This window comes from Sparus aurata, chromosome 15 (genome assembly GCF_900880675.1).
Source record: "Sparus aurata chromosome 15, fSpaAur1.1, whole genome shotgun sequence".
Classification (NCBI taxonomy): domain Eukaryota; kingdom Metazoa; phylum Chordata; class Actinopteri; order Spariformes; family Sparidae; genus Sparus; species Sparus aurata.
This window is the reverse complement of record NC_044201.1, coordinates 9,990,515-10,007,368: the sequence shown is the minus strand read 5'-3', so window position 1 is coordinate 10,007,368 and position 16,854 is coordinate 9,990,515. Positions and strand designations below refer to the sequence as shown.

General features: G+C 40.6%; 1 protein-coding gene across 7 annotated transcripts in view; it reads left to right on the top strand.

The window, feature by feature from the left end:
• eys (eyes shut homolog) overlaps nucleotides 1-16,854 on the top strand; it is a 313,003-nt gene that overhangs the window by 151,623 nt on the left and 144,526 nt on the right. For 4 of the 7 annotated variants that reach the window (XR_003986886.1, XM_030441358.1, XM_030441359.1 and 1 more), the window contains 6 exons: nucleotides 1-112; nucleotides 5,314-5,418; nucleotides 9,530-9,687; nucleotides 11,704-11,867; nucleotides 12,018-12,271; nucleotides 14,481-14,585. The exon at nucleotides 1-112 is cut by the window's left edge and continues 48 nt beyond it. Coding sequence is in view for 6 of the 7 variants with exons in the window: in XM_030441358.1 (XP_030297218.1) it covers nucleotides 1-112; nucleotides 5,314-5,418; nucleotides 9,530-9,687; nucleotides 11,704-11,867; nucleotides 12,018-12,271; nucleotides 14,481-14,585 (898 nt within the window). In the remaining variant the exon portion in view is untranslated. Of the gene's footprint in view, nucleotides 113-5,313; nucleotides 5,419-6,780; nucleotides 6,851-9,529; nucleotides 9,688-11,703; nucleotides 11,868-12,017; nucleotides 12,272-14,480; nucleotides 14,586-16,854 lie in introns of all 7 variants that reach the window. The other 3 variants (XM_030441361.1, XM_030441360.1, XM_030441362.1) reach the window with 2 other exon arrangements.

Sequence of the window (16,854 nt, the reverse complement as noted above, 5' to 3'; positions counted from 1 at the left end):
GACGCCTGCCTGATAAAACCAAACAGCTGTTTGAATGGAGCCACATGCATTACAACGAGTCAGCCATCATCCCCCCCTCAGTACACCTGCAAATGTCCCCTCGGCTTCACAGGTGAGATATCTTTGCTCCATTATCTGTTTCTGCCCCTTTCCATCTGTCTGTCCGTTGGCAGGATATCTCAAATATGGATCGTTTTGCACAAACCCTTGTGGGAAGGTTGGTCGTGGGGCATGAAGTGACTGATTGATGTTCGGGGAGAATCTGACGCTGAACTGGTATAGCTCGACAGTGACATGCTGTTGGCACAGATTTGTGTTTTTTTCATTTGACATTTATTATGCTGCTATGTTTACATCCTGGATACGCAATGTATGCACAAAGCTGCGTGACGATGTGACAAGGCAGTCGTTTTCTGAATACGTGACTCCACCCAGACAGTGTGTAGACAGTCTGCAGTCCCATGTACGACATTTGACACAGAGAGGCTTCGTGCTGAGAGCAGGTCATGAATTATAAACGAGTCCATTTTGCTTTTTGTTGCTGTTTTTCAGGCAGATGGCATAAAATGGCTTAAAACGTATAAACAAATCATGAGAAACTTGTGTATTCCATCAAAGTGCACAATTTGTATCATGCTAAAATAACTGCACTTATACTGTGATTACAGCAAATATTAGTTATTTTGGTTAAATATTGGTTTCCATTATGGTTTTATGCCATTTATAAAAAGCTTTTTGTGGAATATCTGTTCGTAGCTGCAGCCCTCCTCATTATAAGACACTTTTGGCAAAGACACAGCCATTCATTTCGAATGAGGAGTTCCTGCCGCAAAAAAAGTAGGTGGATTATATTAAGTTTAACACAACCAGATGCCCAATTGAAACCTACTACTTCATAACATAACAAAAATTCTGACGTATGTTGCATTTCAAGTGGATTCACTTTTAGGACTAATGATAAATCAAACTGACTACAAACAGACTTTGCGGCTGAAAAAAGCCATTTTAAGGTCACCATGAACCTTGAGTTGGTATGGCTAAAAAGTTTCTACATGTTTAACCAAGCGCCCGGGGAGTGTGGCAGGCTTTGAAGCCAACTTTCATAGAGGCCGATCCGTGTAATTATCATTACTCGATGCACTGGGCCCCCAAAAGAACTTTTTCCAATGAGCTTCTATTTCTGAAAGAAGTGGCTGAAAAACGGTGACTATCATAATTTGAGCTTTAGTTGAATAAAATTCAAAACGTCTAGAAGAGCTACAAGATTGAATAATTGAATCTCTGATCAAGTTTGCCAGCTCGCTAGGCGGAAGTCTCTAGTGCACACACACTGTGGGCCCAGCAAGGCGCAAGAGCCAAGTGGTTTTATAGCAGGAAAGTCTGGCTTTTTGGCAACTGAGCAGCTTTCATAGAAATGAACGGGGCTCCCCACCTCCAACACTCTATCCAGGTGTTAATTAAACGCCCTTGCATCCAGCAGGGACAATAGAAGCAATGTCGTGAATTTAAGTTACTTCTTGGTGTTCTAGCTCTAGTTGTTCCTTAAGTCTCTGAGAAAACTGTTTCCCTGTCCCGGGTGGGTAAGCTAGCTTACCATTAGCTCGTGTTAGCTCCTGGTTTCACCTGCTTTTGAATTTGATCTGACACTGTTTTGACATCCTAGCTAACCCTGGATAAAAGTGTTAAATGTTAGCAGTATTATAGTGAATGGTTGACTTTTACTGGGATTGTTAGCATTAGCTTTAACCTGGTTTAAGGAGGTTAGCTTCAAGCTCCGATTTTATGAAAACTATTCTATTAATCCTGACAGTATGAAGTATGTATATATCTTTCCGTAGCATACATTTGTCATCATTCTAATCCTTAAACGTTCAAAAGGTTTTTGTGTAGAAAAATCATTTTGAAAAATAATCCAACTACAGTACAGAGCTTTGCAACGGTGGTGTTGTAACGTGAATGCGGTGGAAGGTCGGTCGATTTAGCTAATATCCGTATAACGCTGACATGGACTGACACTTGGAGTCCTGTGAAACACCGTACCACATCTGAGATTAGCTTGTTTGGGGAGAGGGGGTCATGTTTGGGTTCGCCTAAAGACCTCTAAAGCTGTGCATTGATTGCACAAAGGTCAGCGGGGCAACATAACAAGAATAGAGGCCATTCTTATCCTGTCAGTTTTACGTTCATGTTTGCAAGCATCCACTCTGATTAATGTCTGAATCGCAGCCACCTCAAGTGCTGCTGTTCCATACCTGACCTCTGACCTCTGACCATCCTGAGGAGGTGGAAACAGAAGCTGCCTATAGTGATCATTAAATTTTTTTTTTAATTATAATTGGTATAAGCTGGTTTCTTTTCTGCATTGACATCGCCAAGGAATAACAGTACCTGATGCAAAACACTTTTGTTTAGATGAAATCCAATCACAGATCCAGTGCAACTAGTATCTACAATGTAGAACATAACTGGATGTCTTTTAAAGTGCAAATTAAGTGGAAAAATGACTTTTTCAGGCCAGAAATCGGTGGTTGGCTTGTGATTTATGTCGGACAAGCCAGCGACAGAGTTTTAAGCAAAGGCCAGTTCTGTTGATGAAGCGATTTTCTAACCTTGAAGCTTATTTACCAGTACCCTTGCCTGCTTGACATTTCTAAGGCCCGCTGCTGATTGCATTTAATCCAAGTACTCTGGCAAACGGCTTCCTAATTAGCTGCCAGCTCGGAAAACATGGCCGGAACTTGTTAAGCTATCAATGACAACTGTTCTAAAAAAGCATGGGAACAAGGGAGATGAAAAGGAAGAGAAAAGAGGGTTGTTACAGAGTTTGAGATTTAAAGGGGGGGGGGGGGGGATCCTAACCCTTTTTGTTTACTTTGCTCTTAAACAGTCAAACAAAGTCATAGAAAACTGACAAAGTAAGGTTTTATTTTCATTAAGGCATTATTGCTTTAAGACCTTCCTGGGTTTAATAATGAAAGGTTAATTTAAAGAACAGTTTGCAGTCTGCATGGTAAGATAAATCCATACCTATAGATAAGCCACTTGCTGTGTGACGTTGTGTCTCACTGAGAGAAAACAATATGTAAACCGACTCTATACCGACTTTGTCACATTCTCGACTGACAAAAACACGGATTATGATCCTTGCTGAGCATTGTATAGACGTTCTAAGGGTTATGATGTTGCAGCACAATATTGTTCCTCTATTGTTTTATTGATAACCAACCAGCGGATGTTATTTTTCTCCTTTCCCCAGTGCGCTCTGGTTTTGGCCTTTAGCGTATTTCCCAATCTAGCTTTAAGTCCTGACACACTCACCTGTCAGTCAGATAAGCCCTTACATAGCACTACATGAACAAGATTCTTTCCCTCTGTTCAAAGCTGAAATCTGTTGCCACTTCAGTAATGGAAAATTGTCTCTTACACCATGGAAGGTCTTAGTGACTGATAGAATTCATCATTTTCCGGCATCTTGGGATTTTCTTTCCTTCTTTTTTTTCCCCGCAGTGGAATTTCCACGGCCATGCGGCATAGAAAGGCCAATTTAATTTCGAGCTTTGCCCAGAAATCCCACCGTACTCTATCACAGATCATAACTCAGGATACGTTACTCGAGCCCCGGCATTCGGGTTTCATTTCTTCGAGCTTTGTTTTTCACAGAACAACAATTGGCTGGCATATGTTTTCCTGCTCTCATTCATATTCATTTATTTTTTTAATTGTGTGGAGTGGATGACAGTGCAAGACACAGACAACGGGGGTATGCAGTCGCAAGTTTAGAGCCAAGCAAAAGATCCAGTAGTGCATCCATCATCTTCACCTGAGATGCTCTGAAAGATCTTTGCATTTAAACCTCTATCTGGCAAATACTAATCAATTGGCATTTTGTTTGACTTTCACCATCATTTAATACACCCAATTATTTCAAATCCTGTGAGACATAGCAGTGTTTACACATTATAACTTAAATCACCAAATTTAGAGATGTTAAGAAAATTATAATAAATAGCTAATATCCTTCATTATAGATTGAATTCAACGCCATGAATTAGCGTAGGCATTTCTCGGGTTTTAGTGGGACAGATTTGTATAATTTGCTGCCACACAGCTTGGCATATTTTGTATATAATGACCTGTAGCAGGTACCGTGCAGATGATATCAATCACGGTGTTTGTGCTGCAGCATGAGGGTGCCGCTGTCAAGAAGGGACTTTCACTGCATGTCATTGCTGCTCCGTTATTGATGATGGGACACTTTAAATTAATAACCTGCACTGGAAGACACCCACCCCCATCCACAGCAGTGCAACTAGCAGCTGCTGAGGCAGCTGAGCACCAAACAAATCTCCCATCAAGCAGCATGCATCCCCCACCTCGTATGCCCTCTCTTCAGCCTGGATGGAGCTCATTATTAGGGGGCCATTTTCTTAATAAGGAAGTGCACCTGTCAAGCCAGGGGTTTGTCTTCTCTTAAATCTCTCTTTGTGTTTTCCAGGGGCTCAGGACCTGAAATCCTGCAGCATTAAAAGCTCATTTGTGGTTAATTATTGTTTCAGGAGAAAACTCTTACAGGAAAACATGATGGGAAATGCTTATTACCAGATGTGACAGCCCAGCTGGTATTGATTTCACTGTGTCTGTGTTTGTGTGTCATAATGGCAAAAACATGAGCCTGGAGTCACAAATTGCTGCGGGAACTACCCCAGAAGCAGTTTCCGTAACTGTGATAGCGAAACAACTGTGTAAGATGCAGTCGTGAAAACTAACAGGTGTGTGGTTGAGATCCAAATGAAAGCTGAGGTTAAGAATGGGTGTGAGCAGAGCAGAGCAGGGCAGAGAAAGTAGGAAGTAGGAACTCTCGTTATATGTGCACTGTGTAGTTTTGGGGGAGACAATTTAATCAGAAGAGAAAGTACTATATAGAATGTTTTTGTTTGTTTGTTTGTTTTTTAATGAACGACTCTCAAATGTATACATCTGAGTTTGTGTTATCACCTCATTGATATTGTGAATATCAAAATTCTGAGGTGAATTCTGATTCTGAGACATTAATAAGGCCACAGATATTTAATCACTATTTTGTAGGATTCTGATTGGGAACCCTGACAGACCATCCAGTTAATAGATATTGGAAAAAAATCATTGACTTTGTGATCTTCTATTTATACTGTAGAAGGTTTTTTTGGCAAACTTGGTTTATAAATTTGCAATATGCAAATGAGGAAACTTAATATAGACTTGTAGGTGTATGTATGCAAATGTCCCTAACTGCAATATTTTGTGACAAATTATGACTTTTGTCTTCGTTCTTAGGAGCAAAATGTGAGACTCGGATCAGAGAGTGTGACTCCAGCCCCTGTAGGCACAATGGCACGTGCTCCGACCTGCCAGGGCGCTACGAATGCCAATGTCCTACAGGTATGTCGGGCTGTGGCCAGAGCTTGAGCTTTGTAATAACATTTTCAGTGATAGCTGTATTAGCTGTGGAAGCAGGCGGCACTGCAGACCTTTTAAAATTTGTATGCAGTGAATGTGGCCTAAGATCCTCAGCCAGGGCCCCTCTGGCCATCTCAGTGTACGCTGAAAACCAAAGGTGATTAGCCTTTGCCAGCGGGGTCCCTAGACTGTGACACATCCTGCCCGAGGAGGTTGGGCCAGGGAAGTCAGCCTGACTTCATTTATCACATGAATCATATTTCTATGCTAAAAATATTTTTCAGTGCTTTGGTTATTTTCACATTTGTAAAAAAAATATATATTCAAAATTATGTTTTAATACATTTCCAGCGTGTTTCAAGGAAGCACTTTTATTATGAAATTACAAATTGTTTAAACTAACCATTGTATAAATGGCTGCTTCCTAGCACGCTACTGATCACAACATGCTTGATTGTGCAGTATGGGGGCAACATGTCACAGCTTAGTCACATTATTCACAGTATCAGTTTACAGCCTCGGCCCGTGATTGACAGCTGAGAAAAAAATCACCAAGCTCACTGCCAGAGCACTTTAATGCAACCAAATTGTGCAAATATATTAATGAGAGTTTCACAATATCATATTATGAAACTGCCATTAATATCGTTTTCCTCTAATTGCTTATTGTGCCTGACGGGCTGAAGCTGAATTTACATTCGCCGAACGTAATCTGATGGACCACTCGTGGGAGCTTCATGATGTTGGCAGGCTAAGTGATTCTGGCAGCAGCTCATTCCCGATCTACTGGAACGGTTTACCACACATACAGACCACAGACACTGTGCACAGAGCATCTTAGTGGCCAGGTGACTTTTTATTTTTAGCTGCATTTTCCCAGCTTGGGGCTCCTTTGCGAAATGTACAATTGATGGTAATGAAACATTGTGATTTCATTTAATTCTTGTTCAATTAAACATTAAAAAACAATACCAGCGTTAGTAACACATCAGTGCACATTAGAGTCACTGTTTTAGATGGCATCACGAGTTGGCATTGTATATTCATCAACTGATAAGCTATGTCAGCCTTTGGGGTGTCTAAGGTGCAAGTAGATAGTGAGTGATAGCTTCAAGTGTACATCATCCTATTTCATATTTCACCATTTTGTATATACGACTCATCCTGCTCAGGGTTTGTGGGGGAGCTGGAGACTCTTCCAGCGTGAATTGAGTGAGACGTGGGGCAAACCCTGGACAGGCTGCCAGTCGATCACAGAGCTAAGACACAGCCAGAAAAACAGAGTCATACCTACAGGGAATATAGAGTTTCCACTTCACTTAACTGGCATGTCTTTGAACTTAGGGAGAAGACCTGCAGGAAACCTTTGCAGACTCCAGAAGAACTTGCAAACTCTTTTACATCCTAGGTCCAGGTTTGAGCTCACGACTCTCTGAATAATCGTAATGAAAATCATTAATTGTAGCCCTACAACTTATTATCAATTAACTCGAGCCTCAATTGAATTAATTTCAGAATTGTTTAAAAAGAGCAGACCTATTCAACTTGGCGTCCCATGTACCCAATCCAGCCCTTAAACCTTAAACAACATTTGAGCCCTTCGATCATTTTGTAAGAAGGCTAATAAGCCCATTTATTAATGTTGTCTGTTGCTAAGCACAAATTGGTCTTTCATTAGTCTTTAATTCTATTTTTCATTAAATGTATTATAACAGGCTGTTTAAGAGGGAATTTACAAGACTAATATAATAAAAAGCCTCATTGTTTTTCCCCCCCTATACTTTTGCATATATAATTGTGAAAACTAAAACAGGGCAGAGACATAGGAACTGTAAATTACTGGCTCTTTGGATTACTTACTACTTACTTACTAAAATAAACACTGTAGCAAACAAGTGTTTCTTTCAGCAAGGTGATCTTCACAGATGAACACCACTTTTAAGTTTTTTGAAGTGTAAATAAAACCACCGGAAGTAAAAAGTTCACACATGTTCTGTTGTTAAGGAAACGTGTTATTGAGTCGGTGCAATATAATATATTCAGTGGCAGGTAGGGGCTCAGGGCGATAAAGCAGGTCACCAAATTATAATTCCACCCATGTCTCAAGACTTTGCTTTTGTCCTGTGGTCCGGCACTCGGCAGACTATTTTCTTACGTTGCGGAAGTCACTTTGCCGTGAGAAGATGCAGCAGATGAGGCGCATGAGTGGAAGAGGCTTAGCTTTACTGTGATAACAGATGAGATTTGGTAGCAAAGGCTGGAAAGCCAGGGGTACGCCCTGTGGAATTCCGTTACCATGGATCTGTGGCCACATCTAGTACCAGTTTACTCAGGGAGTTAGAGATTCATGATCAGGGATTAAGGCCGGCTGTAACGGCAGCTTCCGAGGCAGCTGAGAAGAGCAAACTGTGGCTCCGGCTGAAAAGAAAAGGCACCAGCTTGTGTGCAAACGATGGAAATCTATCCTGTGTTTCAGATGGGAGATACAGCAGTGGTCAAACAACACTCCATGCTCACTATATAATCGTCTTAACATGTTGAAGAGCTTTTTTAGCTTTGCTACACAGCGTCCAATTTAGGCTTACAGTTTATATTAATACTAAGAGGGTGAATACAGACATCATAGGCTGATTCGTAAAACACGCATGTTTTCTAAATATACTGACTAGCCTCTGAGCAGGTGTAGTGGGTGCAGTTACAATAACTGTTGAGCCTGCTGGGGGATGTCGTGGGTCTAATTTAACTTGACGTCTGTGATGGGAGGCTCCCGCTCTATAACCCCAATGACATAGCCATCAGCCCACCTCGTCATTCCTCTGCATGATCTCCACATAGACGCTCACCCACCACGCAAGACGGACAGTCACTTCAGATCCGGTGTGTTGCGAAAAGATTTTATGAATGTAGATGGGCTAGCTCAACACTGACATTTGCCCTTTTCTTTAAACAAAAAAGTATCAACAACTAGGACTAGAGCTTGATCGATATATCAGTTCATCTATATTATAGGTGGATATCGACCTATCACAGGTACAAAGGTGTCAGTGTGTGCGTTGTCCGACATGCTGTTATAGGAAAGCCTGTTTTTGATTACCGTAGATGTGAGATTATAATGCAGAAAAATATGACTGGCAGGGCTCTGGTGCACTGGTGCTTTTTCATGCACAGACCGTTGCCTTTGAACATATGTATTCCTATTTACAATCATTTACATGTTTTTTTTTTTAAAAACATGACAGTTAAATGTATCGGGTGCACCTACATTGTGTGCTTGTGCAACCGATACATTTAACTGTCAGGTTTAAAAAAAAAATATGTAAATGATTGTAAACCGGAATACATATGTTCAAAGGCAACGGTCTGTGCACCCAGATGGTGTTTGTTAAGAATATTTTTAGTGTCTACTCAAAAAAAAAAAAATCTGACCGGCACCAGTGCAACCAATGAAAATGTTTCATCTCACTGGACAGATTTTTGGGTGCATATGGTAATATATTATTAAATTCTCAGTGTACTGATATCATTATAGAAAATACAGTTTATTTTTAAACTCTAAAACATCCAGCCAATGTACTAATATCTGAATTTTTAACTCTCTAATATCGGTATCTGCGCAACAATAAACGAGTATCAGTCGAGCTCTAATTAAGATCACTAACAGCTGATTAAGAGAACCGTCATTCTGTATGATTTTCCTCTCTTAGTTGTCAAAGAAGTAAGATCAGGCTTGAACCTGAACACAATGCTCACAATTAAGCCCATCACGGCGAATTAAATCTCACTGTAGTATACCACAGTTTATAAATCTGGAATCTTTGGTGACTATCCCATGCTGGCAGACTGAAAGCAACGATTGGTTTGCCAGAGCCGAGGGGATGAGCAACTGGAGGCTATAGCAGCTACGAGCATTTAGAAGCCAATGGCGTCATAAGCATGTTGACAGTGTTTTTGTAAGTACCCACTCTGCCAGAATGAGGATAAAAAAGCCCCGCACCGCAGATTTAAATAAATGTCCGTTGCACTGTGGCTCATCGAGCCAAAAAATTAAATAAAAATACATCCACTTAAACATGTATTCAATCTTTTCTTTTAGGTTTTCAAGGCAAGAGTTGTGAAGTTGACATAGACGCTTGTGCTCTCCCCAACAACACGTGTCCACCGAAGACTCAGTGTTTAGATCTCCCAGGCGGCCTCGAATACACCTGCCGTGTACCCTGCCCTCAAAACCTTCAAGTGGGTCGAACCAATTCAGTGAAGTATTTGTCCTTGTCTGTTGTTCTGTCTCCATATGATTTAAAACGCTCTTTGTCTCCATTCAGTTTCTCTTAAAGCAATTTTTCACCAATTTCCATGCGATCTTTACAAGAGCGCAGCATCGTTACCATAACAGCAGGAAACCATGATAAGCAAATGAATGAGGACTTTATGTAATCTTCCACATGCATGTTGGATTATTCTTGTCATATAAGCACACATAATTCTACGTATTATTCCATAATAAAACACTTAAACTTGCACATGTTAAGTAAGAAAGTAGGGATATTCACAGTTACTTATAGTAACATGCGGAAGAGTCACCCCAAACTGAATTACAACATTGGGGACTTAAGTGAGAAGATATCAAATATGACTTCAGTATCTTACTTAAAAAATGTGGGATAATCCTTTGTTTTACACGGGGATAAAAATAAGCGCGAGTCCCACAGGAAGATTGACAGTAAATGCAATAATCCATAAACACAGCAATCAGCTGGTGCTGAAGCTGCAGAGTACTCTGGTTTACCCGGGAAAAAAAATCCTGTATTAAATTGGTGTCTAATGGGGGAATTTTCTACTTTCCTTTTTATTGATACATTTGGACTGCAGAGGCTCCAATAAATGTGGTTAGCAACAGATCTCACCCATAGCCTGACACTGAACCGGAGCGTACATTCAGTGTACTGCACATTTAAAATCACTAAAGCACATTTTTATTTTATTTTTTTAGTTTGAATGTAGCTGCACATCTTCCAGATTTCATAAGTGGTCACGGTGGAAGGAGACAAAGCTGGGAACTGTGTGATTGTTTGTAAGGGTTTTTTCGCTCTTGGCATGCACGAGGGGACCGCATTTACAGGACTGAAAAGGCCGCTGCCACCTCTGCCGCCACAGATGAGCGCCACCGAAGATTCGCATGAATATCTGTATTTCTGAAAGCGCAGGTTTTTTCTTTACATGTAGATGAATCCGCCCTCTGCGTTTTTAAAAAAAGCAACCACCAAACCTGAAAAGAGGAGCATCTACGGATGACAGATGGAGATGATCACTCACTGTGGAGAGAGGCTTGTGTTGGCCGTCTTACAGGAATGCCATGATGTCTGCATTATACACCTTCGCCCAAGCCAGCTCATCCTCTGCCACTTTGTTTCCCCTCGACTATATATACACATGTACCAGCTAGCAGGCGTATCTGTTTTGTTACACGGAACACTGGGGATGTTTAGCCCTGAATGACCATTGATCTTGTCTTGTAAGACATGATGTGGAGGCTACACGGAATACTGAGTGAACCGAAGTGAAAAGCATGAATCAGTATTCATGAGTGTGTCATGTTGCTGTAATGAAGCTCATTCTCTGGCAGCCGGGAGCAAGAAATGATGAGGGGTTGCATTGTAAAATAATGGTTATATTTTGGACCAGAATTGGCTCAGTCAAATGTAGTATTATTGTTATACAAATGTTTTAATCGATTTTCATTTTGGCGCATGAAGCAGCATGTCTTTAAATCATGGCACATATGATGCTAATTGTCAGGTGCCTACAAGTGTAAAACAAAAAAACACATTGTTTTCTCAGTTTTGGTGCCTCTAAAACTCTTTAAAGCCCTCCTCCTAAAAAGCCCAGTCTGCTCTGATTGGTCGGCTGTGCCAAGCCTGAGAAGGCAACTCCGAGCATCTTCCAGGATCACCTCCGTCTGTATTTTTGCAAATATTGTTCTGAGGGCATGGTTGAGGGCTGTGACTGTATAGTAGTGACATCACAATCTTTACGGAAACTCTTTACAGCCTTTAATCGCAATATTATTGAAATCCCAGTATGATTAAGTGCAATTTTCAAACCACAGGAGCTAAATTTTTTAGGTAAAGGTAAAATTTGTCACAACATACCATCATAAATGAAGCATTGTGGTTCCATACAGAAGCCCCAGCCTACAAATTATTATCTCCAGACATGTGGCGTAATTACTTTGTGACATTTGTATCTAACATCTCTATCTTCTATCGACAGCCATGTGCCAATGGAGGACGCTGTGTGCTGAACAATGCTAGCAGCTACACCTGTATCTGCACACCTGGCTGGTCTGGTCAGACCTGCCGTGTAAATGTCAATGATTGTGTTCGACACTGGTGTCAAAATGGAGCCACTTGTGTGGATGAGATTGATGGTTACAGGTGAGTGTTCAAATCTCGATTGTCCCTGGGCCATTCTGGCCCCAGAATGTCAATGATTGTAAAAGCTGTGACATTTACTGTTCACTTCCTTCAGGGGTTGAAAGAATTACTCTATACAGTGTTAAGAAATTCTCTTTAATCCGTTGCTAGCTGCCTTTGTCCCAGAGGATACACAGGCATCTACTGTGAAGAGGACATTGATTACTGTGTTGGCCATCTCTGCTCTGAACATGGTGTTTGCCTGGACCAGAAGTACAACTTCACTTGCCGCTGCACGCTCGGATTCGAAGGGTCGCTCTGCGAACTGGAAACAAATGAGTGCAGCAGCTTCCCCTGCTCGAGCGGAGCCACCTGTGTGGACCTAATCAGTGATTATCGGTGCCACTGTCCCCAAGGGTTTGAGGGTATGAGACCATCTGATGCGAGTGTGAGCCTATTTACAGCCATTAGTATGGCCAGCCACAGGAATATCAGGTTTGAGAGCAGCTTTCCACTGTTTGAATGTTGAGATACTTGACATTATCAGCTTTCACACAGAACGTTCATCGGAATTTTCTCTTTATTATTTAACATTAGATGTATTTTTCATATTGAAATTTGGTATAATAACAGTAATAATAACTTCATTTGTAAAGCACATTTAAAAGCAGAGTGAAGGTTAAGTGTTCTGACAGAGCAAGAGCAGGACACTCAGCATGATGATGTAACAAGATGCATAACAGTCAAGCCATCCTAGTCGAAGGTGTGTGTCACTGGTCAGGGCAAATATGAAGGTAGAAATAACTGTAATGGATGTAGAGTAAAAAGTGGAATTACCACTCTGAAATGATGGAAATTCTAAATACTAATGACAAACTGTTCCTCAGATGTTATAATGATGTGATAGGTGATATCCATTGGAGATTAGAACCAGATTTTATAGTGACATTTAACTGCAATACTTAATACAGTAGAATATATATAATTAATTTCATCATCAGTTGTAGAAATTAAGCTCATACACAAAAACCTGTAGCTTGAAGGTGTGCTTTCATTAAGCACTGTAAGCTTTTCTGATATTTCTTACCTGTGAGATGTTAGCCAGATGTGTTTAAGGCTAAACTGGCTCAGTTGAAGCCGTCCGTCACGATCAATTTGAACTGGCAGTATCGCATATCGTTATGAAGTGAACGTTGCTGTACAATGTAACTGCTATAGAATTATGGGACCATCTGTATTTAGATCGGTTCCCTATAAACCTCCCACCGTAGTGTCTGCCAACGGGAGAGGAATCTTTGGGGAAAATGGAGGCTGACAGGCAATCCAGTCCGGCTGGCAGCCTGGCACCATTTCTATCAGCTTTCACGTCTCCATTATAGACTACATGACGGAACAAACTTGCGCTTTGGAAACTATCCGGTTGTCTTAGCTACCATTTGGAAACGCAACTGGGAGGAAATCTGTTTCCACTTTAAAGATGCACTGTGTAGTTCTTGCAAGAAAAATCTTAATATCAATGAGGCGATAATACGAAGTCAGAAATAGTTTATATATATATATATTTCTGTATACTAAAAGCCGTCCTCGAGGGGAATAAGCTCCCAAGAACACTCTTTGACCCTAGAAAGGTAGCTACTAAGAAGAGTCCAGCTAACATAAAAAAAAAGTGAAATGGTATAAAACTGTGTTGTCATTTGAGGACAGTTTTGTTTATTCTGTCAATAAAAGATTCTCTTCTTTTAAAATGTCTTCTTCAAAACATCTTAGTGTACCTTTTAATGGCATGTTTCTGTTAAAACTCGCAGATTCAATACTGTATCTTATTTGAATTATCTTATTTTGCCAAAATCACATGCAGATGGTTCAGATTAGTCACGACTCCTTAGATGTCTGTCTGTTTCGTGGACATTTGCCTTAGTATTGAGTGTCGCCATCAGCACCGCTGTCTGGTGAAGGTAGGTCCTCATTGAACAGTGGAGCAGTGATGTGTAAGCAGTTGAATTCACAATTGTTTGACATAATGATTAAGAGCGCTCTTCGTACCGGTGCAACGAGGTCATGATGGCAAAAGTACAATTACCTCTGGTGTGGACAGCGGTGCCGATAGAAGAGCAGCGCCTGAAGACTTCAGGCTGTTAGTCGTCTATGAGCCGGAGAGTTCATAGACGACTGAGAGGTCTGAAATACTGCCAGAGGCCGGACCTAGTGGAGCTTTAAATTTGTCAGTTAAATCTTAAATCAACTGCATACCTAACTCTTGCCTAGAGGATACTAAAAGTTGAGGTTTAACCATTAGTGCATACGTATGGGCTGCAAACATGCTGAACACAAAATCATTCAGTCACATTTCGAGCTGGCAGAATTAGAGGTAATCAGCAGCCTCATGAAATAAAACCCCGTCTTCAATAAACCAGGTGCAGCTCATTGTTGAGGAAATAAACACAAATTGTCGCTGCATCTGCTCTGAACATTGTTGTGGTTTGAATTATTATTCACGCATTAGAGCTTTACAACCCCCAATAGTTATTAAACGTCTGCGGTGACAGCGAAAATGGATTTGTTAAGACATATTTTAAACTGTATTCCGTGTGACATTAAATCAAGTGTATTTGTTTCTCTCCCTTTATCCCACAGGAAGGACCTGCTCCGAGAATGTAAATGACTGCTGGTCGCAGCCCTGTCTAAATGGAGGCTCATGTGCGGATCTGATAAATGACTACATTTGTCATTGTCCTTTTGGTAAGTACCAAGTAGTAAGTACATGTTTACGAAAATATCACGCCATTAATTTCCTAAAATAAAAAGATCATTCCTCATTGAATGCAAAGTAGTTTGTTCCCATCATTTCTCAGCGTGCTTCCAAAGACGACAAAGATAGGATTTATCAGTCGCTGTAGTCCTCTGAAAGTTTAGGAAACGAGATAAAAACGGCATCATAAAAGTTCTACACGAGCAAATAGAAGTCATAAATCTGTATAATTGGTACGGTTAGTGCAAATAATTAGTCTTTTGCATTTTATTTTCCCGGATCACGGTTCAAATCGAGCAGACCTTTTAAAGAGAACAACACTGCTGAATGTTAACACTACTTCTGAGATGTAGTTTTCAGCCTTGTCATTGTAATTGCGATGCCTTGTTTTACACATTACTATACGTTCGACATTTTATAACACATGTTCCAGTAAAAGGATCCATAATCAGTCCAAAATAGAGGGCGGCTGATTTTTTACTATGCCCTCCGGTAATAAAATACTTAATCACTGCTTGATTGCACAAGTCAGAATGGCGCAGCCGGCCCACTTGGCATTACGAGCCCAATGTCACATTCAGTAGTAAACAGCTACAATCCACGGAACAGCATTTACAGACATAATATCTGATAAATCAAACACAACATACGGTTTGGCACAAGGCAGGCGATGGGTGAATTATTTTCTTAATATATTCCACAAAGGCAGAAGAACATCGTGGGTTATGCTGGATGGTTTTACTTTCGTACTCTTTTGAAAGTTGGCCCTTATGTTCAGGCCGTTTGAATTTGATTCAGTGAAACAATATCACCACTATTTGGTTGTCGCTGTGAATCTCAGTTCTTTGTTCCTGTCGCTTGGCCAGGCATGCCTCTGTTTTACTGCACAATAAATCAAACAAAATTGGGTGAAGTCATTAAAACATTTACTTCCGTGAAACATGTACAGCACCTGTTACACTGTGTGTTTATATGACATCATGGATGCAGCGAGTGCATCCCGGTAAATAATCTGCACTTATTGTTTTTCTGCCTTTTGCACAAATTAGATTTGGGCGAAACCAGAACACAGATGTGTCGGTGAAGCGTCCATTACTGCTTTGATTTCACTGACAGATTTATAGACAGGTGTTTTTGATCACTTTATCTCCTCAGAAATTCAATTAGATAAATGGCTGTCAGGTTCGCTTTCTCCTCCTGTACATAAAAACACACCAAGAAGCACAAAAGACTATAACTATGTTTCAGCCCGGTGTTCAGGCTGCCACCCAGCTGTGTATTCCAGTCACAATTAATGATTGTCGCATTTTTTGAATATTATAATGATTGTAAATGCACTGGAAAAGGGATTCTCATGCCAAGGTGGATATACACATTTCTATTCATGCTAATTAATCGATTGCGGCCATGTTTTTTCTGAGAACGCCTCAGTGCTGTCACGACACACTCACAACCATGAAGTGAGTACCATTTAAATACATAGTGGTAATTTCTGGCACCATATTTTGCTTTGACTTACAATGTGCATGTCATATACATTTGGTTACAAGTGCAGCTGTGACATTTTATTCAAGCCTACAGGTACAAGTAGTTTGGAAGCGTAACCAGGAAAACAGAATGGCACAGTGGTAATTTATATAACAAATTATGCAAAAGATAAGTTGACATGAAGAAGTCATGGCCGGGGCAGAGTTCAGTTAACATGTGAAATGCTAAATAATCTGCTCAGGTGCAAATGGACATGAACCAAACTGATAAATCCAAGTTACATTTGTGTTAATACACAAAATATTAGCACAATTAGATAAAAAGAATTTTGTTGGTACTTATACCAGTATGTAATACACTACTCACAATAAGTTAGGGATATTGTGAGAGACTCAGTGGATTTCATACATACGGTCTTTGTTTCACTTCAGAGAGTTTTGGGATAGGGAGGCAATTGTATTGGGGTGATAGACACACCTCATTTTGTGTTTTCCACGTAATGGTCTCACTGTGTACAGTGTGCCTTACATATTGGGGCCAATACCAAAAAACTAAAAGACAACCCTTTTCAATGTGGCATCAATTTCAACATTCTGTGGGTATAAAAAGCTGGTATTGTCAGTAAGTCATTCTAAGTTCATCAGGCAGTCAGATGTTGCTCGTGAACTTGGTGTGTCTCAAAGTGTCATCAGCAGACTTGCATCAAGACACAGAACTACTGGCAGAGTTCGTGACAGACCCAGGAGTGGAGCCCCACGAGTGACAGGCCGC